Here is a 21,681-nt window from a genome sequence, read left to right on the forward strand (position 1 = left end):
AAACTACCGGAGGGTTCGTGTTTCCAAAACGTCAGGGAATCCTAGCTGGAAGATGACTGGCATCCAGAAGACGGGAGGAACGCCAAAGCAGAGTGTGGGGTGACGCCCACGTGGTGGAGGCAAGGATGAGGGGAGCAGGATGCCTCCGGAGTAAACCTGGTCAGGGCTCCCTCGCATGCTTGAGATTCAGGAAAAGTCCTTGCGAGGAGCTTGGCCTATCGGAGCCTTTGGGGGAAAAGAGCAAAATAAGTGCATACCAAAACAAGCAAAGAGAAAAGCAATCGGTGAGAATGGAAATGTAATCCTAGTGCATTACTTGGCTTAGTAGAGAGCCGTATCATGCAGCCGAGCTAACACGCCGGCTAGTGACTTAACCGAAAGTTGTGACAAAATCCTAGCAGAAGAATGGAGAGGGTGTGAGAGGACCAAAGCTTCATCTAAATTTGTAGGAAGCCTTCTGATGCTGCCTAAAACAAATCAGAAAGTGGTGGTTTGTAATCTGAGCGCCCATGGTTCTCAAGCGGGGGTGGTTTTACCCCAAAAAGAGACACTTGTGGTGGTCGCAGCCTTACTGGCGTCTACTGGATCATTGCTTTCCCATTGCCACGGTTAAAAAAATCACAAGCTCTGAGGCTTGAAACAACACAGATGTATTATCTTTCATTTAGGGAGTTCAGAAGTCCAGAAAAAGGGGTGTCTGTGGGGTAAAAGCAAAGTGCAGGTAGGGTGCACTCCTTCGGTGAGAATCCATCTCCTCCCCTCCAGAGGCGGCTCCTCCCAGGCTGCGGGTGGGGGGCGTCACCCCTCCTCACTTAACCCACGCTGACGCTGGGCCCCACCTGCAGGATTCAGGACCTTCTCATCATATTTTTCTTGTTTTTTTAATTCCTGACGGGGGGGGGGGGGGCGGGCAGAGGGAGAAGCAGGCCCCATGCTGGGAGCCTGACGTGCAACTTGATCCCGGGTCTCCAGGAACACGCCCTGGGCTGAAAGCGGCACTAAACCGCTGAGCCACCCAGGCTGCCCTGTCTCATCTGTTAAGGTCCGCTGAGGAGTGTCCCTCATTTCCTCTGCAACTTCTGTCCTCCCCCGCTTACCACGCTGAGTAGGTGCGCGCAGGTCCCAGGAGATGCTGGTGTGGCTAGGAGGGGGCAGACGGAGCTCCCTGGGAGCCGAAATCTTGGCTATCTTGACCTGGGCTGTGGGCGCGCGCTTATGCATACGGAACCAGAGCGCTTTTTTTTTTTTTTTTTTAAGATTTTATTTGTTCATGAGAGACACAGAAAGAGGGGCAGAGACACAGGTAGAGGGAGAAGCAGACTCCGTGCAGGGAGCCCGATGTGGGACTCGATCCCGGGTCCCCAGGATCACGCCCTGGGCCGAAGGCAGGCACTAAACCACTGAGCCACCCGGGTATCCCCAAGTTTATGGGTTTTATTTAGTTTTATTTTTTATTATTTTTTTTATGGTTTTTAAATAGGGGCTAACTACTAGAAGCTGAGGGAGCCGGAAGTCGTTGCCTATGCAGAGCAGGACTGGGATGTGAGAGAGTGGTTCAGGGACAGGTTTGTTTTCTCCCTTATACTAGCGTTATATTCATAATGTAAATTATCTTTTTTTAAAAAAAATTGTATTTATTCATGAGAGACACAGGGAGAGGGAGAAGCAGGCTCCATGCAGGGAGCCCGATGTGGGACTTGATCCCGGGTCTCCAGGATCACACCCTGGGCCAAAGGCAGGCACTCAACCACTGAGCCACCCAGGGATCCCAATAATGTAAATTACCTTGATTGAAATTAATAATTTAAAAAAGGAAACAAGGGATCCCTGGGTGGCGCAGCGGTTTGGCGCCTGCCTTTGGCCCGGGGCGCGATCCTGGAGACCCAGGATCGAATCCCACATCGGGCTCCCGGTGCATGGAGCCTGCTTCTCCCTCTGCCTGTGTCTCTGCCTCTCTCTCTCTCACTGTGTGCCTGTCATAAATAAAGTAAAAAAAAAAAAAAAAAAAAACTTTAAAAAAGGAAACAAAACAGATTTGCTCAATCACTGCAGCTTTAGGATGGAGTGCTTGTGGGGCCAGGCCCCGAGCCCAGGGTTGAGGCCCTGCGTGGTCCTGGCCGGCTGGCAGCTTGTGTGGTGCAGGGAAAGGCCGCATGCAGACAGCACCAAGCCATGGTCCCTGGTTTCTAGGAGGGTGTTGCCTGATGAAGGGAGAGGTGAGTCCCGGAAATGAGTCAGCTTTTGGGGGCTCATCACCCCCTCCCACTGTGGAACTTCAGGTCCAGATCCCTGTGCAGGGGAGGGTGGGGAGCCTTTGTCACCTGGCCCTGGGCTTAGAGCTGGGCAGGGGACAGAGGCTGTCCTCTGTACCCCAAATCAGGAGTTCCCAGGACTAGTGTCTGCTTTACTATGCCAACCCAGTCGCGGGCTCTGTCCCCACAGGCTTTCTGCACACTGTCACCTGGCAGGAGCCCTGCTCCATCAGCTCCGTCTCAGTGGGGGCCCTCTTTCGTGCCCCTTGCTGGGCTTCCAGGCTATAACCTAGCGGGACAGGTATTTAAACTTCAGATACGGAGGCAGCATCGCGCAGGGGACTTTACCACCGGGATTGGGAGATTCATCGGGCTGGTACCTCGCTCTACCTGGCGTTCCCACCATCTCAGACCCCATTGCCCACGAGCCACAAGTGGTCCTACTGGGCTGCCTCCAGAGGACGCCCAGGCCCTCCCCCACTGAGCTGGGTGGGGGTGAGGGGACACAAGTACTCTTAGCTCCAAGGATGTGCAGCGTCAGGGGACCCTGGTGGCCTGCGTTGTGCCGCGCTGCCCGCCCACCGTGCACTCCAGGCGGCTCTCCAGGCCAAGGGGCCCCCAGGGAGGCTGCTTCGCACACGGCTCCAGGTTCCCTGTGGTCCTCCAGGCCCCCTCCAGGTGCACCCCCGCAGCTCCCTCTCCACCGGTCCCCGCGCGGTCACCCCTCCTTCAGAGCGTTTTTACCGACAGCTTCGGAGGCTGGTCCGCCCCTGGAACAGTAACAGCAAGAGCCAGAGCCCCAGAGCCAAGCCCCACACCTGCATTAGTGCTCACAGTAAGCCGAGTAGGGGCTCTCAGCACTCCCGGTTTGCAAGTGAAGAAATGCAGAGGGAGAGGTTGAGGCACACACCCTCCCCCCCATTCCCACCCCAAGCACAGGGCGCTGGGCTCAGGGCTCACCCCTCTGCTCTGCCACAGGCCCTTTGTAGGCAGGGCTGCGGCTGCTTCTAACTGACCCCCCACCCCACCCCCGGGCTCCTTGCAACCAAGTTGGGCCCCTCCTCGGCACGCCCAGCCTCTTGGCGGCCCCTTGACTCCCAGAATCACACCTTCCCTTTTGCTAGAGAGACAGGCAGAGGGTGAGGGCCAGTTTCCGTGGGGAACTGCAGTTAGGTCCCTAACTGGTGCTGTCATGCTTGGGGGGGGGTGTCTAGTCAGACCTCACTCACCCCACTGCTGACCCAGCAGGTGATCCGGGCAAGTCCGTTTTCCTTGTGCTTTACTCTCCGACTCTTGATCTCAAAGTTGTGAGTTCGAGCCCCATGTTGGGTATAGAGATTACTTTAAAAAATAAAATCTTGAAGGATGCCTGGGTGGTTTAGCGGTTGAGCATCTGCTTTCAGCTCAGGTCTTGATCCCAAAATCCGGGGATCCAGTCCCACATCGGGCTCCCCAGGGAATCTGCTTCTTCCTCTGCCTGTGCCTCTGACTCTTTATGTCTCTCATGAGTAAATAAATAAAATCTTTTTAAAAATAAAGTCTTGAAAAAAATTGGCATGGCACCTCATGGCGTTGTTTGGAGGTCAAAATGAGACATTTCAGGATCCCTGGCGTCTGGGATCTAGAAAGTGTTTCATCAGTGGTGTGGTTGCTGGGGGTGGGGTGAGGTCTGATTGTTGGGAGGGTTGCATCCTTCCAGGGCTGGTGCTCAGGCAAGAATGGGGTCAGGCTCTGCCCTTTGGATAGGGTGGTTAAACCCATCCAGCCACAGAGGAATCCTCGGAAGGGCTATTCAGACGGAGGGCCGAGGGCCACGTAGGCAGACCCTGAACGGTGAGTAGTGAGCTGGCCGGGTTCGGAAGGAAGGACTTCCTGGGCACAGAAACACAGACGTGGGCAGCATCACACGTCGTTGAGTGAGGGCAGAAAGGGGGGGGGGGATCACAACCAGAGAGCAGGCTGGAGGACCACAGGGCCTTACCCTGCCCAGGCCAGGGCTGGCATCAGAAGAGGGGCTTCCTTTTTATTCTGGAAGCGATGGGGAACCGCCAACCATCTCAGGGAGGGCTCATGTGGCCCAGCCTGTGGCTGCAAGCATCCCGCTGCAGCTCGGAAGTGGCTTGATGGGCTCCCACCTGCTGGGGCGGGAGAGGATAGGAAGGCGTGGGGGCACAAGAGGCAGCCCTCAGGAGAGAGATACAGGGCAGTCTCGGTGGCGCAGCGGTTTAGCGCTGCCTGCAGCCCAGGGCGTGATCCTGGAGATGCAGGATTGAGTCCCACGTCAGGCTCTCTGTGTGGAGCCTGCTTCTCCCTCTGCCTGTATCTCTGCCCCCCCGCCCCATGTCTATGAATAAATAAATGAAATCTTAAAAAAAATATTTTTTTTTAAAAAAAGGAGAGAGATACAGAGGCTTCTCGAATGATGCAGCTCTTCTGACCCCACTAGGGCTCCTCTAGCCTCCCAGTCTTTCTTCTGCTGGAGCCCAACCTGCAAGAGCTCTGGCGAAGGGGGCATCCCCTTGCCCATGTGTCCTCCCCCCCCCACCCCCCTGCCCGTGTCCTGACAGTTCTTCTTGGGGGGCGGGGAGGATGCAGAGTGGCCTGCGGGGGTGGGGGGGGAAGCAGGGGCGTCCCAGGCACAGCGAAGGCCCACCCACTGAGAGAAGATGCTCGGCTAACCCACGCCTCTGCCCCAGGGGCCTGGGCCGCTCTTCTCCCCCCATTCCTCCTCCTACCTTTGGGAAGCTCAGCGGGTACCGCGGGGGCGAACAGGGGCGGAGCCGGCGACTGTTATAGTGGCTCCCTGGCGGCCCGACGCCGCAGTCCCGCAGCGCACCCCGCGACTTGGCCCCCGCCTGCCCCGCGGGCGGCCGGCAGCCGAGCACCCTGGCGCGGGGCACGGGGCCGCGGGGCCCTGCGGGCCGGCGGGCGCTCGGGCCGGGGCTGCTGCTGCTGCTGCTGGCGCTGCCCGCGGGCGCCTGGTACAAGCACGTGGCGAGTCCCCGCTACCCCACTGTGGGCCGCGCCGCGGGCTTGCTCGTGGGGCTGCGCCGCTCGCCCTACCTGTGGCGCCGAGCGCTGCGCCCCGCCGCCTCTCCCGGGGGCTTCCCGGGTTCCTACACCCCGGGCCTGGGCGCGTCCCTCCGCGGGCCGTCTGCCGGGGACGCCGGGTCGGCGGCGCCCGGGCCCCGCGGCGCCCTCCTGCTTCCCTCTGGGCTTCCGGAGCTGCTGGAGACGGGACGCCGGCTCTCCCGCGCTGCGCTCCCGGCCCGTGCACCCCGGAGTCCGCGCGCCGCCGAGCCCGCGCCTGGACTGGAGCCGCTGCGGGGCGCCCGTCGGCGGAGCCCGGAGAAGCAGGCCAGGTACGCGGCGCGGAAGGGGGCGGCCGGCTGCGGTGGGCGCGTGCGGAGAGGGCTGCCCCCCACGACCTCGCTGTCTCCCACTCCCTGCCCAGAAGGGCTTTCCTGGAGTCTCCCGCCCTTCCAGCCTGAGGGCGGGGGTGGGGGGTGTAGGGGAGGGCGCGCAGCCTTCTCCCTAAGGTTCTGCTCTGTTCTTTCTAGAGCCTTCGGAGTGCCTCCTGTTCAGCCATGGTCTGCGGAGCCAACTGCCTTCGCGGGCCCCCACCGCTCCCCAGAGCCATCCTGAGCACAGCCCCTGCTGGCGCTGCCCCTGCTCTGACCCAGGCGGAGTCTCTTCCTCCTGGGCTCTCAGCTCCCGCCTGGCTGGCTGGTCAATAAAAGCTGCCTGATTCATGCACTCGCGTGTGTGCCGCCCTTCCGCTCCGACGCGCACTTGGCACCTAGCTTTAGGGGGCAAGCAGCTGCACTCAGGCGCTGGCAAGCACCAGGACCTTCTCCCCGCCAAGGGGATGCCCCCTCCTAATCATTTCCATCTGTAAGAGCTTGTGGGGTGGCCGAAGGTGGGGACAGAGGCTGAGACACTGCTGGGGCGCAGGTCCCCTTCCTCCTTCTCCGCCAGTGTTGCCCCTCCTGTGTGGGGGCAGGGTCATCAGACCAGGGCCCAGGGGATCACAGGACAGGAGAGGTCTAACCCGAGGTCGGCGCGAGTCAGACCCTGAGTCCCACTGCCACCCACCAGAAAGAAGGCAGGCACTCATGCCCTACCAGCTGAGCCAAAGCCCCCTCACCATGCTGGGGACCTTAAGACCCAGCAGCCCATCCAGTCTTTCCCCCATCTCCCAGTATTCATTTCAAACCCCATCTCCTTTGCATCCCTGTTTCCCCTCAGCCTGTGGCTTCTGGAGAGGAAGTGAGAATCCCAAGCTGCCTTCTTCAAAGTCATGCTCTCCTCCTAGGGAGGAAGGGCTCTGTGCCTCCTCAGAGAACCTTCCACTTCCCAACACCTCTGCATTTTTTGTTATTGGCTCCACCGCCCCCCCCCCATGTAAATATGCTCTGCCGGGGGTGAATAAGCACCTCTCTCCACGTGGCCCCCTTACAGAGTCTGGGGCCCTCCACCCTTCTGCTTCCTGGTCGACCCTCTTCAGCATGGGCTCTGACTCCTTGGGGCCCTCCCTTGGCCATGTGGCAAGGTCTTCCCTGAGGGCACCCAGCAAGGACTGGAGGAGGGGTGGCCCCGGGCCTGTTGAGCTGGCTAGCTTCCAGATACCCACATGGAACCAGCCCCCACGTTCTCCTTGGCCTCTGGAAGAAGCCCCATTTCTCTTACTAGCAATTCCTGCTCGACTCCTGGGGGCATTCTTCTCCCTATGTTCTCCCCTAATGTGGGCGCTCTTTTTTGCTCCGCCCTCCCAATACTTACGGACTGACCCCTGGATTTACTGACTCTGATTCCAGGCTCTGCACTGAGGGAACAGGTGGCCACAGGTTACTCATTCCATTCTCTGCATTCCAAGTCCATTCCTGTTTCTGCTTCCCGCCAAACTTGGCCTTTCAAACCATGGGTGCCCCGGCCTCACTTCCAGTGCACAACACCTCAAGGACTCTCCACCACGAATGGCACAAAATCCATGCTCTGGGGTGGGCCACAGGGCTGCCCTGCCCCCCAGCCTCATTGCTCCTTGCCCTTCCCCACACAGACTGCAGGAACTCTGGGCAGATTCCAGAACAGCCCCATGGTCCACCCAGAAGGACTCCAGGCCGTGTGAAATGCCCTCCTCGGGGCCATGCCAGCTCTGGGCCTGCCCTTACCAAAGCATACCAATCCCTGTTTCCAGGGATTTGAGCGATATTTCCCCAGTGCTCACCAGCGCCGGGTGCTAAGTGGTCGGCATATGTTTGGTCACCAGCACTGGAGCATTTGGTGAGGTGCTAGATTTCACGTGGCCTGGTGGTACCCCAGTCCAGGGAGGTGGGTGCCAGGTCCAAGGAAAGAGCAGGGACGACAAGGGACTTGGCAGAGGCTCGGCTTCTCTGCCTACCAGCTTGACGGAACCCCTGTGCCCCTGCAGTGCAGGCAGCCCTAGGGCGCCGGCCTCACCCCAGTCCCCACCCGAGTTGGCGCCAGAGCTGCGGGGTCTGGGCCAGCCTCCCGGACGAAGCAATTCCACTGAGAACCGGCAGGCGGCACCGCGCGGCTGCTCTCTGGGGCTGCACCCCCCTCGCCGCCCGCGGCCTGGAGCGGGCGGGGCCGGCGCGGGCGGGCGGGTTCCTGCACCGCCTCCCTCGGTGGTCCGCTCCGCTTCTCTCTGCCTCTTGGCTCCTGGCGTCGTGCTGTGTTTGCGTCGCGCTGGTCCTGCCTGCCCCACTTTCGGGCTCTGAGGAGAGGCCTGGTGTAGTCTGACGGAGGAGGCCATAAGCGAGACCCCGTCATCCCGTGGGGCAATTAATGCCCATTAGGGAGGTGGCGCCGGCCCGGGAAGCTCCGGGCCATTACCCGGGTGTCGAGCTCATGGCTCCACCCCACAGACGGGCCCCAACCCTTCCCGGGGCCGGAGAGCAGGCCTCCGCCCCACTGCTGCACCCGGAGTCCTCGCCTCCGCCAGGCTCCGCCCATGGCCGGGGCGCTGCAGCTCGGTGGGGTCCCAGCTCAGAGGAAGGGCCCCTTCCGCCAAGGGAGCACCGGGCCTCCCACCCCAGGTGGACCCTCTGACAGCCCAGGAGAGGGAAGCCTGGAAAGGTCTACTTCCCCTGTGTCGCAAGGTGGCAGGAGCCCGGCTAAGGCATAGGGGGTGGGTTGGGGGGGGGGGTCACCTGCCACCTGGCCTCGCTGATCACCTCCTCGGGGCCCTTTGCCCTGCCGCCCCAAACGACTTACAGCCCCTGAGCACCTTCCCGTCTGCTCTTTTGGGCCCTGGTCCATTCTGTTCCCTCTGCCTGTTTCTCTGCCTCTCACTCGGATCTCAGCCCGAGGCTGCAGGAAGGGCCTGGGAGTTTGTGCAGGAGAGCCACTGGGTTAGCTTCCCCGGCCTCTGCTCCTCCACACTGACCCAGTTCCCTCTCACCCATTCCATTCGCTCGCCCTTGGGAATGTACTTGCTCCTCTCCCCAGCTGCCTGATTCTGTGGCTGTCGCCCACCCCCCTTTTCACTGTCTCAGGCTGCCTGTGTTACTCTGTTACCTTCTATGGTACTTCTTCAGCTCCTTTTTCACTTTGGGGCATCTGTGCTCTGATGCCCCTGTTCCTGGCCCCTGGCTATGACCACATGCCCCCGGTTACCCCTCCCTCCAGCCTTGTTCTGCTCACATCGGTCTTCACAGACTGGCTGAGGCTGATCTTGGGAGTGCCTGTCCTATGGAGGAGGGGGGTGGAATCTCCAAGGCTCCTGACCTGGAGGACCAGGGGCTCCTAGCTTCTCTACCCCCAGCCTGGGGGTCTCCTGGGCAGGGGGTTCCTAGCTTCTCTATTCCCAGCCTGCGGGTCTCCCATCAGCTACCTCCCTGGACTCCCTCATCCTGGCAGGGCCTGGCTGGTCTTGGTTGCTATGGGGTAACCTGGAAGCTCCATGTAGGGTATATGTTAGACTGCACTGCCACACCCATCCTTACAGCTTCCAGGATCAGCGGCACCAGCTTGGGTCCAGAGAGGCAGTCACAGGCCAGACAGGCAGCCTCTGGACAGACAAACAGACAGAGGCGGCCAGCTAGGCAGGAGCCTATGGCAGCCTCAGCCAGGAACGTAAAGGTAGCGGTGGGGAAGCAGCCATACAGCCTTGGCCTAAGTGGCTTTTAGGGGCAGCAGCCAGGGTGTGGATACCCAAGGGGCTGGGGCCCAGGAGGCTGCCCAGAGGAGAGCCCAGTGCTTCGGCGGGGGCTGGGCGCCCAGACTGAGGGCACTGGAGAGGAGAGAAGGAGCAGCAAGGAAGGGACCTGAGCTGAGCCTGGTTCTGCCCCCATAGGGCTGGGCAGGCTGAGGGGGAGACCACAGGTCAGCTGTCTTCCCGTATCTGAGGCTGAGAAAGAGCCCCATGGTAAATAAACTGTGGACTTGGAATCTCACAGAGGCGTCTATGAGGAACTGGGGAACCTTGACTCTCTAGAGCTCAGTTTTTTGCTTTCTTTTTTTTAAAGATTTTATTTATTCATTCATGAGAGACACACAGAGAGAGAGAGAGGCAGAGACACAGGCAGAGGGAGAAGCAGGCTCCATGCAGGGAGCCCTACGTGGGACTGGATCCTGGGTCTCCAGGATCACGCCCTGAGCTGAAAGCAGGCGCTCAACCCCGGAGCCACCCAGGGATCTCCCTAGAGCTCAGTTTCTTGATCTGCAAAATGGCCTGAGCACTCTAGGGATGTTCTGGAGAAAGTGCACTCAGAGGCACAACGGAGTTTAACCAGATTTTCTCCTGCCATTCTTGTCGGGTTGGGGGAAGGGGGACTCATGCTGGGCATGGCTAGATGCTAGGGGAGGAGAAGGATGGAGGGAGGGGCAGAGGGGGATCACCCCCACCCCCACCCCAGCTCTTGGGAACAGCTTCTGTGAGCATTGATCACAAGCCAGAGGGCAGAGGCCAAAGTCCTGGGTACATTTCACCTCTGGGATGAGCAGGGGCACAGGTGAGGGGCCCTGGCACAGAGAGGTGTGCGTGTGGGGGCGGGGAGGGGTTGTGTTTAATAAACCCGGGCACGGATAGGCACCATCGGTCTCCCGGGAAGAGCCGCGGAGTCCCCTAGAATACGGGGGTGCTACCTTGTAACTCCCAAACTCCCCTTTTTGCCTCGTGGACCATCCTGGGACTGTGTGGGGCCAGGACCGCTCTGAGTGCAGGAGGGATCCAGATAGGGGGACTGCGTGGTGGGGGGAGGGCGTGTTCCCAAGGGTGCTGGGCAGAGCTGTGACATTTTTTCCTTCCCTCCGGCCCCTGCGAGAGCCCGCCTCGCGACCGCACACAGTAGGTGCTCAATACATGTTGGTGGACTAGGAGGCAGAGGCGGCGGCGCGGGGAGGCTGCCCGGAGCAGGGCGGGGCAGAGGGGTCCCTGGGCCCCGCGCCACCCTCCCCCCGCCCCCGGGCTTGGCGGGGCGCCTCGGAGGGCAGGGCAGGGCGCGCCGGGCCTCGGGGCGGGGGCGGCCCCGCGGAGGAGGCGGGGAAGGGGCGGCGCGGAGGCGGCGCCGCAGCCGAGCCCGAGCCCGAGCCCGAGCCCGAGCCCGAGGCGACGGGAGCCGAGCGGGAGCAGCCGAGGTCGCCGCCGGGTCCTCCGCGCCGCCCCCCGCGCCCCGTGCCTGCCCCGCGGGCGTGGGCGCCGTGGCCGGTCCGCGGTGGGCCGGGGGGCCGCCGGCGCCATGGCCGCCCCGGAGCCGCTGCGGCCGCGCCTGTGCCGCCTGGTGCGCGGGGAGCACGGCTACGGCTTCCACCTGCACGGCGAGAAGGGCCGCCGCGGCCAGTTCATCCGGCGCGTGGAGCCCGGCTCGCCGGCCGAGGCGGCTGCGCTGCGCGCGGGGGACCGGCTGGTCGAGGTCAACGGCGTCAACGTGGAGGGCGAGACGCACCACCAGGTGGGTGCCCTCCCGGGGCGGCCCCTGCGCGCGGGCCTCGGCGCGCGGCGGGGGCGCGGGGCTCCTCGGGGCCGACGGGGGCTGCGCGGGGGGCGGCGGCCCGGCCATCTCCGTCGCCTCCACCCGGGCGGCTGGCTCCGCAGCGCAGGGCAGCCCGGCGGGAGGGCCCGCACTGCGGCTCCTGGCTGGGCCCTGGCACTCAGTCCTGCCCAGGCCTCCGTGTGCGCGGAGCAGAGGCGGCAGGAGCCTTGGGCGTGTGTGTGTGTGTGTGTGTGTGTGTGTGTGTCTCCGTGCCTTGGCGGCCCTGGGTGCTTTCCCTGAGCGTACACACGTGCTTGTGTCCCCAGCTGGGTACGGGTGTGTAAAGTCCCCCTGGGGGTCCCCTTCGCCTGCACGCATCTGCCGTGTCCCTGAGGAGCGTCACGGTAAGGGCACACCTGTAGGTGCCCGTGTCAAGGAATGCGTGTGCGTGCTCATGTGTGCAGGGGCTGGACTGTGCATGTGAATATACAGGTCCGCACCCCTGGGTGTGTGCACATGTGTGGACAGATCTGCATGCGGGGATGGGTGCGTGTGAGCGAGGCTCTGTATGTGTGCCGGACTGTGTGTGCGTGTGCGTGTGTGTGTGTGTGTGAATATACAGGTCTGCATGCCTGGGTGTGTGTGTGTGTGTGTGCATGCCTGCCTACGTGTAGTCACCAATGTGTGTTGGCAGGCCTATGTGCTAATGTGTGACCTGGCTGACGCTGGCTGGGTGTCTCAGAGTCGCTGCTGGGGACAGCACATTGCTCCCCTTGGAGGCTGCCTGGCCCTGCAGGGGCCAATGCCACGGTCCCCTGCCCCTTGCAGAGGGAGGGCGGGGTCTGCGCTGCAGGTTCTGCTCCCTGGGGACTGTCTATCTCCCAGTGGCTTGAGTCCAGCCTCCCCTTCTGCTCAGGGATCTCTGTGTCCTCCCCAGCCCCCGTGAGCCTGTGGCCTGTCTGCGTGGCCAGCCCTGGGACCTAGAGACCCATAAACCAGCTTCTTGGCTGGACCGGCAGCTGCCCTCCTGCTTCCACCCCTGTGGCCCCTGTCTATCCATCTGTCCGCCTTCCTTCTGTCTTCCACCTAGAGTGTCAACTGGAAAAAGCTGTTTGCTGAAGGAGGGTGGAGTGTGGGCCAGAGGTGTTGGCCTGACTGACCACAGGGAGGGGCTGGCAGAGTGGCACCTGGCCTTAGTTTAATGGTCACAGCCACCCTTACCCCGGGAGCACCTGTTTCTCCCAGGACCCCGGGTGCTGGTTTAACACACAGAGCCCCACTGTCTCAGGAGGGAGGAGGTGGGCGCTGGCACCTTTGCCTCCTAGTCCAGGAGTTCCAGCTCCCATTTTACAGATAAGGAAACTCATACTTTCAGATATCAGGTGTCTAGCCTGGGTCCCACAGCCAGGAAGCAGCAGGGAGCTGGGGTGCTCCTTGGCTCTCACCAAGGGGGGGGCAGGGGAGGGCCACGGGGAGGACAGCCTGGTTCTCACTCTCCTATCTGTTGACAGCTTCTGCCGAGCGGCTGATGGGGGCCCTCTCCACCCTCCCCCAAGACGTGGTGGGGGCGGGGGTCTTGTCCTTCCTACCCCAATGCCCAGTGGGCACGGCTGCTCCTCCCTGCAGGGTGCACCCTGACATGCGTGCTCCATGGTCACCCATGTGCTCTAGAGACTTCACAGACCCGGCACAGACAGGCAGATGACCCCAAGGCCACACTTGTCCCACAGGTGGCCTCCCCTTGCCAGTCTGGACCCTGCTCACCAGGTCGCGTGTGGTGCCTGAGCAGGTGCCGCGCCACAGGAACCGGGCACAGGTGTTCGTGGTCTAGAGGCAAACGGGAGACCCGGAGGCAGGGGTTTAGACATCCACACTTGATGACGGAGAAGAACAGCAGGGAGCACAGCCACACCCAGACTGGGACTAGAGAGACCCCTCGCTCCCTCACCCAGACTGAGACACAGACCCCGACACAGATGGCTGCACGCAACACACACGGCCGTGCGCACGCACATGCACATGTGCACACACGCTCACACGCTGAGAACCCGAGGCTTGGCCGCACACCATCTTCCAGACCAGCTGCCTCCCCCAGCCTCCCGGCCCCTCCCGGACAAGACCCTGGACTGAGGCCAGTTCCTGCAGTGACCCTGTAGCCCTTGCCGCCCTGTGTCAGGAGCCCTGGGTGAAGAGGGAGGGAGCGGCCACAGCCCTGGGGGTGGAGGGCGGGGCCTGCGGGCCTCTCGGTCCAGCCGCCCACCCCTGGTAGGCCAACCGCCTGCCCGCGATCCTGGGCCAGGCCTGGGCAGTGCCACTGTCCATGTGCTGCCCCGAGTGCTGACGGCTGACCTGCCCCCTTCCCCACCTGCCCGGCCCAGGTGGTGCAGAGAATCAAGGCTATGGAAGGCCAGACTCGGCTGCTGGTGGTGGACAAAGAGACGGACGAGGAGCTCCGCCGGCGGCAGCTGACCTGCACAGAGGAGATGGCCCAGCGAGGGCTTCCGCCCACCCACAACCCCTGGGAGCCAAAGCCGGACTGGGCACGTGCAAGCAACCTCAGCTCTGAGGCAGGCCAGAAGGTACGGCAGGCTGCGCAGAGGGACACCCTGGCTTCTCCCGGAACTTCCGTGCCCGCCTCTTGGGGGCAGGCAGTCTCCTGCTCTGGTCACCTCCAGAAGTCTCTGTCTCCATCTCTTCTGCCTCACAGGGCCTCTGGCGACTACTCTCTTGGCTACTTGGCCACTCTTCCGGCCCTCAGCTGGTGTTCTAAGCCAGGTGGACTCAGGGCAGCCCGGCTCTGGTCCTGGCCCCATCCCCCTCCCTTCTCCCCAGAAAGCCCGTGAGAGCTGCTGGGCCTAGGAGAGGGCGCTTGGCCTAGGAGAAGGCACTTGGAGGAGGCCTACTGGGGCTGAGGGAAGTGGGAGGGGTCTGCTGGGACCTCCCGGGACGGATTGTGCAGGGGCAGGTGTCGGTCTGTCTGAGGAGCCTGCTTGTCCTTGGGAGATAGGGCTGGTCCCTCGCTGTGCGCAGCGCGTGGTGGGGGGTGGCCGGGACACTCAGCTGGGTCCTCAGCTTGGGGTACTTCTCCCTTCCTGCGTCCACCCCAGGCCGGAGAGCTGGAATAAATGTGTGTGAGTGTGTGTATGTGTGTGTGCGCTACTCTACCCACTTCTGGGTAGCAGGACTTCGTACTTGGGGGAGGCCAACAGGAAGAGCTTGTTCTGCACCCTCTTTTTTTAAAGATTTACTTAGAGAGAGAAAGAGAGAACGTGCCCAAGCACTGGGAGGGGCAGAGGGAGACAGTCCCCAAGCAGACTCCTCTCTGGGCGTGGAGCCTGACTTGGGGTTCGTTGTGGGGAGGCTTGGTGTGGGGCTCGGTTTCACTACCCACCAGATCGTGACCTGAATTGAAACCGAGAGTCGGGCACTCAACCAAGCCCCCCGGGTGCCCGGTTGTTCGGTCCTCTTGAAGCCTCTCTTTGAAGGATTCCATCCCAGGGGTTTCCCCGGATCCCCCTCAGAACCACTGGCCCAACGCCAGTGCCAGCGTGAGAGCTGAAGCCTGGGAGTGTGCGCGTCTGGGGACTGCCTTGGGGCCAGGTGGTATTTCAGGTGGGATGGCATCCTGGGCGCTGGCCTGGGCATGAACCCTCAGGACACGTTCTCTGGGCCTGAAAGCCCCTTGGGGTGGCCAGGGCCTGAGTGGGGAGCATCGGGTCAGCTGTGTGGCTCCAAGGTGGTGCTGGGCTCGGGCTCCGGCCGCGTAGAGCCCTGCTCCTTCGCAGGCGTCTTAGCTCGTGGAGGAAGTGCCCTTCCCCTCTAGGCTTTTTGTCCATTGATTTAGACACAAACGCTGAGTTCACCTTCCTGTGGAAAAATCCACCCTCGGGGCTTATCTGGAGGGTGGGGTGCTCAGGCACCTTGTCCTGGGGTGGGACCTTCCCCCTCTGCTATTTCAGGCTCTGGGAGCCGCAGGAAGCCTTAGGAGGGGGCTTCCTCTGGGCGTATTTTTAGAGGAACAAAGTGGGGCCCGACTGGCAGGGGCTCTGTGGTAGGGGCTGACCTGGGGACAGGGACTCCAGAAGGTCTGGGGAGGCCCAGGGGACGGGATCTACCCCCTCCCTCCTGGCTGGGGACCCCGTGTCCCGTTGGCTGGGCTCAGAGGGTCAAAAGGAAGAGCCAGGCCTCAGCCGAGCTCCACAGAAGGGACTGGCCATTGGGGTGCCTGGGAGGGTGGTGCCTGCAGGGGAGCCATGCTCTAGCAGAGCTGCAGTGGCGGGACCACCAGGTGGGGGGCACGGGGTTTGCTTCGGTGTGGGATGCAGGGACCCGTGGGAAGTAAGGGCCAAGCCGGGAGTCAGAGCCCATGTGTCCTCTGGGCTCATTCTCCTCTGTCCCAGCTGGGATGTGGGAGGTGGGGCTGGGGACACAGCTGATATGCCGGCCCCCTCCCCTCGAGGTGCTGTAGGGTCCTCGTCAGTGGTGACTCAGCCCCAGGCCAGACCAGGCTGGGGAGGCTGCAGCTGCAATGCAGCTGGTCCTGACAGTGACGGTAGGGGACAGCCCCTAAGCAGATGGGGCAGCTTGCCACGCCAGGGCCGCGAAGTGGTGCCAGACCCTGGGCCCCCACCCCCGTCCTAGAGGCCTGTGGGGCCTGATGAGGGAGTGAGTGAGAGTCCTGCAGGGGTGACCACCTGGAATATGGGCCTATAGCTGCCCAAGGGCTCTGGGAGCCCCAGCAGGACTGTCTTGTGTTCTGGCCCCGGGGTCCCCTCCCATGCCCCTCCCTCGCCTCTCTGTCTCCCCAGCCCCAGGTCCTGGGAGCAGGGCAGGGCCTTCCAGCAGCTTCCTTCCTTCCTTTCTTGGGACTGAAACCTAGCCAGTAGGGGGTGCCTAGTCGGGGTCTGAGCAGGGGAGGGGGACTCAGCCACCACCCTGCTCCCCAAAGTGACTCAGCCCCCCCCCCGTCCCCACCCATCCCTGGGGAGCCGGGGCCACAGTGGGAGGTAGATAAATGGGGCCGTGGCCAGGGCTGGCCGGAGACTTAAGGCCACTCCAGCTGGACGCTCCTTGCCTGCCACTTCTTTCGTGTGTCCCATGGCCCGCTCTGGGGATGCCACAACGCCGGCCCCGGCCCCAGGAGCCCCTCCACAGAGACCATCCTGGGCACTTGTGCAGGTCAGGCTGGGTGGGGGCAGTGTGGGCAATGAGGACCCCAGCAGCTGGCTTAGCCCATGTCTCCAGGGTCAGGAGAGGGGATTTGGGACACCCCAGTGACCCTGTTGAAAGCAGGCTGGACCCTGAGCAACAATGGGGGCCTTTCTCTGCCAGGGCTGGTGAGTCACCATCTGGGGGGGCACAGCCCGGCTCCCCGGGTACCCCCATGCCAGCTTCTTTGTCTGGTCAAGGGTTCAGCTGTGAGACCAGGGCTTGTCCAGCTCTGGGCTGCCCCGCTGGGAGCCCGAGGGCCTGGCTGGGAGGCGGCAGGAAGTGCTCTGAGCCAGAGCAGGGAGCGAGGAATGTGAGCAATGCACTGGGACTGTGTGCCCCCCCTCCTGACCCACTGCTGCTCTGGGCCTCTCCACGCTGCCTGGCCCCCCCCCCCCCCCCCCACGTCTTAGCCTCTCGAGGTGAGCATCTGGTGCCAGGGACGGTGCTCCTTGGATGCTGATCAGCAAGAGAGGAATTTTCAGCAGAGAAGCCTCCTGGCCGCTGTGCTGAGCCACGGCCGGACTGGGTTGAGGCAGGGGGATGGCCAGGATGGTCCCAAACCCGGATGTGACTTCAGCCTGGCCTCACGGCCTCCCCGGATACTCCCACAGTCCTGCTTCCTGTTTGGGGGCCTTGAGAGACATGCCTAAGAGGTCATTGTGGAGGGCGTGAGAAGAGTCTGGACAGCTCAGCGCCAGGGCGCTGTCCTCTCCAACACGTGTGTCTCCGCGTGTTGCCGTGTAGCGTGTTTGTGAGCGTACGTTTGGAGTCTGGTGTCTGTGCCCACGCACCTCTGCCGACCCGGGCTTGTCCGCCCATCCCTGCTCTGGCAGCCTGTATCCGAGAGGCACCTCGGGGCGGGGAGCGGGGCCCCAAGCCTGGGCCCCCAGCAGTGTCAGGGAGAGGGGATGAGTCTCTATGGGGTGGGGGGAGAACTTTGGGGGTCTCACACCCATCCGTTCAGCCCATGTTGCCGAAACCCGGGGACACTGAGGGGCAGGAGCCCTGTCCCCTGAGTTCCTGGGCTTACGGGGCTGGGTGGGGGCCTGTGGCGGGGATCCCAAGGGCGTGTCTGTGTGGCTTCGGGGGTCAGGGAAGGGACCCCAGAGGAGGGGCATTCTGGACAGTGGGAGGCCCTGCAAGAAAAGATGTGCTTGGGTCCCCGGCCGGGCCGGCTAGCAGGCCAGGGCCCTCGTGGTCAGATTGGGGGTGTGGACGGAGCTTGGGGGGGGCGGCTGGGAGCGGCCAGGGGGTGTCCCGAGCTGAGGAGCTGAGGGGCAGGTGCCGCAGACCTTCCCTGAGGGCGAGGGCGAGGGCGAGGTGGACGGGGGGAGGGAGGGCCTCAGGAGCACCCCCACGCCTTACACGCTCACCTGCACGCGCCCCCACGTCCCCAGCAGCCCGGGCAACCTGAGCCGCCGCCGCCCGCCTCCGGCCACCGCCCCGTGTAACTGAGCACCCGCTCCGCGGCTGCTGGGCGCTCTGCTCACTGCCCGGGTTGCGGCTGGGAGGGGGCTCGGGGCCTGGCCCCTGCCCGCCGGCCCCTGCCCCAGAGCCCCGCTGCAGGATGCCAGAGGTAAAGCGAGGCGAGGCCCTGGCCTGTGGATGGGGGGACGCTTGGGGCGTCGGGGGCCTCTGTGCTCTGGCAGGGAGGGTGGAGGCAGGGCACACCCGTGGCCTCCTCGCTGGGCTCCGGCCCTGCTCCAGCCTGTGCGCCCCGCTGCTGGGCCCTGTGCGGGTGGGGGTGGCTCCAGCTTGCTCTGGAATGTGAAAGCAAACACAGCCCGCTGCCACCAGCCCTATGGAGGCCACTGGGAGAAAAAACAAACGTCAGCCTCACACTCCAGCCTCACACTCGGGGGAGGGAGGTGGTGAGGGTTGCCCCCGCAGGGCCAGCGGGCCCAGGACGCCTGGCTGCCCCTAGGACCCCGGCCTGTGCTCAGCGCTGCCCTTGAGCGGTTCCTGTCAGCACCCCTGTCAAGCCCCTGGTCCCACCTCAAGTTGGTTTTGGGTTTGGAGAGTGAGGCTTTGCTCCAGAACCTGCAGCTGGAGCTCGGGCACAGGCGGCCCAAGGCGGTCACCCAGGCACGGGTACAGAGGGTTGTCCTGTGAGCTGGGACTGCCTGGCGGGGGGGGGATGTTGAGCCTGGAATTAGGGTTCTCTTTGGCTTGTGTCCACTGCAGCTGCAGATGGGGGGCGGGGTGGGGGAGGCCTGGGGGCTGGAGATCAGTGCTGAGCCTGGTCTCATGCGCCTGCAGGATGTCGGTGGGCCCCCTAGGGAGCTACGCCCTCGGCTCTGCCATCTGAGAAAGGGCCCCCAAGGTTACGGGTTCAACCTGCACAGTGACAAGTCCCGGCCGGGACAGTACATCCGCTCCGTGGACCCAGGCTCGCCTGCCGCTCACTCTGGCCTCCGCGCCCAGGACAGACTCATCGAGGTACCTGTTGTGGAGGCTTTGGGGTGCTGGGGGCCCCATGCGAGGTGTGTGTGTCTGGGGCCGTGTCCCTCCATGTGTGTGTCTGGCTCGTGTGCCCCCGGGGTGTATGTCTGGGTCTGTGTCCCTCCATGTGTGTGTCTGGGCCCATGTCCCTCCATGTGTGTATCTGGCTTGTGTGCCCCTGGGGTGTGTGTCTGGCCTTTGTGCCCTGAGGTGTGTGTCTGGACCCGTGTTGCCCCGGCTGTGTGTCTGGGCCGTGTCCCTCCATGTGTGTGTCTGGCTTGTGTACCCTGGGGTATGTGTCTGGACCCGTGTCGCCCCGGGTGTGTGTCTGGGTCTGTGTCCCTCCATGTGTGTGTCTGGCCCATGTGCCCTGGGGTGTGTGGCCCGTGTGCCCCCGGGTGTGTGTCTGGGTCTGTGTCCCTCCATGTGTGTGTCTGGGCCCGTGTCCCTCCATGTGTGTGTCTGGCTCGGGTGCCCCTGGGTGTGTGTCTGGCTCGTGTGCCCCAGGTGTGTGTCTGGGCCCGTGTCCCTCCATGTGTGTGTCTGGCCCGTGTGCCCCTGAGGTGTGTGTCTGGCCCGTGTTGCTCCATGTGTGTTGTGTGTCTGGCCTATGTGCCCCAGGTGTGTGTCTGGGCCCGTGTCCCTCCATGTGTGTGTCTGGCCCGTGTGCCCCCGGGGTGTGTGTCTGGGCTCGTGTGCCCCGGATGTGTGTCTGGCCCGTGTCCCTCCATGTGTGTGTCTGGCCTGTGTGCCCCTGAGGTGTGTGTCTGGCCCGTGTCGCTCCATGTGTGTTGTGTGTCTGGCCTATGTGCCCTGGGGTGTGTGTCTGGGCTCGTGTGCCCCAGGTGTGTGTCTGGGCCCATGTCCCTCCATGTGTGTGTCTGGCCCGTGTGCCCCTGGGGTGTGTGTCTGGGCTCGTGTGCCCCGGATGTGTGTCTGGCCCGTGTCCCTCCATGTGTGTGTCTGGCCCGTGTGCCCCGGGTGTGTGTCTGGGCCCGTGTCCCTCCATGTGTGTGTCTGGCCCGTGTGCCCTGGGTGTGTCTGGGCAGCGAGGTCCTTGCTGGGGAGAGATGCTGGGAACTTGAGCTGGCATTCCTCTTCCTGCCACGGCTGGTGACAACATTGATGAATATTTGATGCCACGCCTGGCTGGGTGGCTCGAGGGGCCCGTGGGGGCCTGACCTTGGGCCGGGTTGACCTCACGCTGCTGCTGGCAGGTGAATGGGCAGAATGTGGAGGGGCTGCGCCACGCGGAGGTGGTCGCCAGCATCAAGGCGCAGGAGGATGAGGCCCGGCTGCTGGTGGTGGACCCCGAAACGGATGAGCACTTCAAGCGGCTACGGGTCACACCTACTGAGGAGCACGTGGAAGGTGGGCTGCTGCCTGGGGCTGGGGACGGGGTGGCATGGGGGGCTGGCCAGCCACCGACACGCTGTCCCCACAGGTCCACTGCCATCACCAGTCACCAATGGGACCAGCCCTGTCCAGGTGAGAGGGTGGGAATGGACAGGGTGGACTCAGGAGCCTGTTGGGGCCCCTCTAGGGATCCCCAGACCTGCCCATGCCCCCACCTCAAGATCTCCCTGTGTGGGTGTGACAGTGAGACCCAATCCTGCCAGCCACTCCGGGTCCTGCTCCTGCCTGGGTCAGCCCCGCCCCCACCCCACGAGGCTGCTGGCGGGTAAGCTGCAGTCATGCTGCGTCACTCCTCGGGAGGCGGCCTCCGCTTCACCCCAGGTGATGCTCATGGGGGTGATTCCGTAGTGAGCAGGCCGGGGGCAGGCTCCCCACCCTCGGCAGCACCCGCGGCTCCTGTCCAGGCTTGGTGCCTACTGCCAGACAGAAGAATGAATGCGGCTCTGATGTGTGTGCACGAGCGCATCTGCGTGGGCACCGGCGGCTCCCGGGCACAGGCCCTGCAGCCACACCGTGTCCTTGCTTTCCTAGCTGAACGGTGGCTCAGCGTGTTCGTCCCGAAGTGATCTGCCTGGCTTAGACAAGGACACTGAGGTAGTGAGTGCCCACCCGCCTCACTGCGGTGCCCACACATGGGGGAGGGTGGGAAGAGGCCGGGGTGGGTGTTTGTGCGGCTGGCAGCCTGGGCAGTGGGGTCACCGCCTCCAGGAAGCCCCGGGACTGCTGCCCCAGTCCCACCAGCCGGCCTCTGCGGAGAGCTGCCTCCCAGGCTCACGCTGGCCACCTGCCCACTCTGCCTGCCCCCAGGACAGCAACACCTGGAAGCGTGACCCCTTTCAGGAGAGCGGCCTCCACCTGAGCCCCACGGCGGCCGAAGCCAAGGAGAAAGCGAGAGCCACCCGAGTCAACAAGCGGGCGCCACAGATGGACTGGAACCGGAAGCGCGAGATCTTCAGCAACTTCTGAGCCCCTCCCTGCCTGTTTGCTGGTGACCCGGCCTCCCCCGCTCGGCCCCAGGCCCAGCCGGCAGGTCCCCATGCCTCAGTGGGCCGGAGGGGGCCTCCTCACCCCCGGACGCCGTGCTGGTCCCAGCACCACCAGGAGCCAGTGTGAGCCCCGTCCCGTACCCCCACCTGCAGGGTGCTGGATGGGGGAGAGGGGGCCCCGAGGCTAGAGAGGGACAGGGAGAGGCAGTGGTGACCGTGGGCCTGGCCCTTGCCGCTCTGCCCAGGCTGCTGACTTCAAGGAATTTGTTTTTGCTTTTCTTCCAAAAACAAGGAAAAAAAAAAAAAAAAAAGAGCTCCAGCTCCACACATGTTTCCACTTAATACCAGAGTCCCGCCCCCGCCTCCACCCCCGTAGGACGCCTCTCTAAGTAATTGCAATAAAACAAACCTTTCTCTGCAAACCATTTCCTCCCCACC

General features: G+C 63.3%; 2 protein-coding genes across 6 annotated transcripts; both read left to right on the top strand.

Annotated features, from left to right (window-relative positions):
• Nucleotides 1-2,204: 2,204 nt before the first annotated feature.
• NPW (neuropeptide W) lies at nt 2,205-6,008 on the top strand. Its single transcript, XM_055340664.1, has 3 exons — nt 2,205-2,216; nt 5,049-5,614; nt 5,813-6,008. Exons 1-3 carry the CDS (start codon nt 2,205-2,207, stop codon nt 5,895-5,897), a joined length of 663 nt encoding a protein of 220 aa, XP_055196639.1. The 3' UTR covers nt 5,898-6,008.
• A 4,832-nt stretch (nt 6,009-10,840) lies between these two features.
• On the top strand, nt 10,841-21,665 carry NHERF2 (NHERF family PDZ scaffold protein 2). Of its 5 annotated transcripts, none has more exons than XM_055341046.1 (7): nt 10,842-11,167; nt 13,567-13,767; nt 18,659-18,838; nt 20,059-20,212; nt 20,286-20,329; nt 20,789-20,854; nt 21,065-21,665. In XM_055341046.1, exons 1-7 carry the CDS (start codon nt 10,955-10,957, stop codon nt 21,221-21,223), a joined length of 1,017 nt encoding a protein of 338 aa, XP_055197021.1. In that variant the 5' UTR covers nt 10,842-10,954; the 3' UTR covers nt 21,224-21,665. The 5 variants fall into 5 exon arrangements, with proteins under 5 accessions (XP_055197024.1, XP_055197021.1, XP_055197022.1 ...); XM_055341047.1 differs by having other exon boundaries at nt 10,844-11,167; nt 20,789-20,851; XM_055341049.1 differs by lacking the exon at nt 20,789-20,854 and having other exon boundaries at nt 10,841-11,167.
• The last annotated feature ends 16 nt before the right edge of the window (nt 21,666-21,681 follow it).

This window comes from Nyctereutes procyonoides, unplaced genomic scaffold, assembly GCF_905146905.1.
Source record: "Nyctereutes procyonoides isolate TBG_1078 unplaced genomic scaffold, NYPRO_anot_genome, whole genome shotgun sequence".
Taxonomy (NCBI): domain Eukaryota; kingdom Metazoa; phylum Chordata; class Mammalia; order Carnivora; family Canidae; genus Nyctereutes; species Nyctereutes procyonoides.

Bases quoted from the DNA above. Each gene is read 5' to 3' on its own strand.
- NPW (XM_055340664.1), top strand. The intron at 5,615-5,812 runs GTACGCGGCGCG...TGTTCTTTCTAG, and splicing joins AGCCCGGAGAAGCAGGCCAG to AGCCTTCGGAGTGCCTCCTG.
- NHERF2 (XM_055341046.1), top strand. From the start codon at position 10,955: ATGGCCGCCCCGGAGCCGCTGCGGCCGCGCCTGTGCCGCCTGGTGCGC. The intron at 13,768-18,658 runs GTACGGCAGGCT...ATGCGCCTGCAG, and splicing joins GCTCTGAGGCAGGCCAGAAG to GATGTCGGTGGGCCCCCTAG. The intron at 20,330-20,788 runs GTGAGAGGGTGG...TTGCTTTCCTAG, and splicing joins ATGGGACCAGCCCTGTCCAG to CTGAACGGTGGCTCAGCGTG.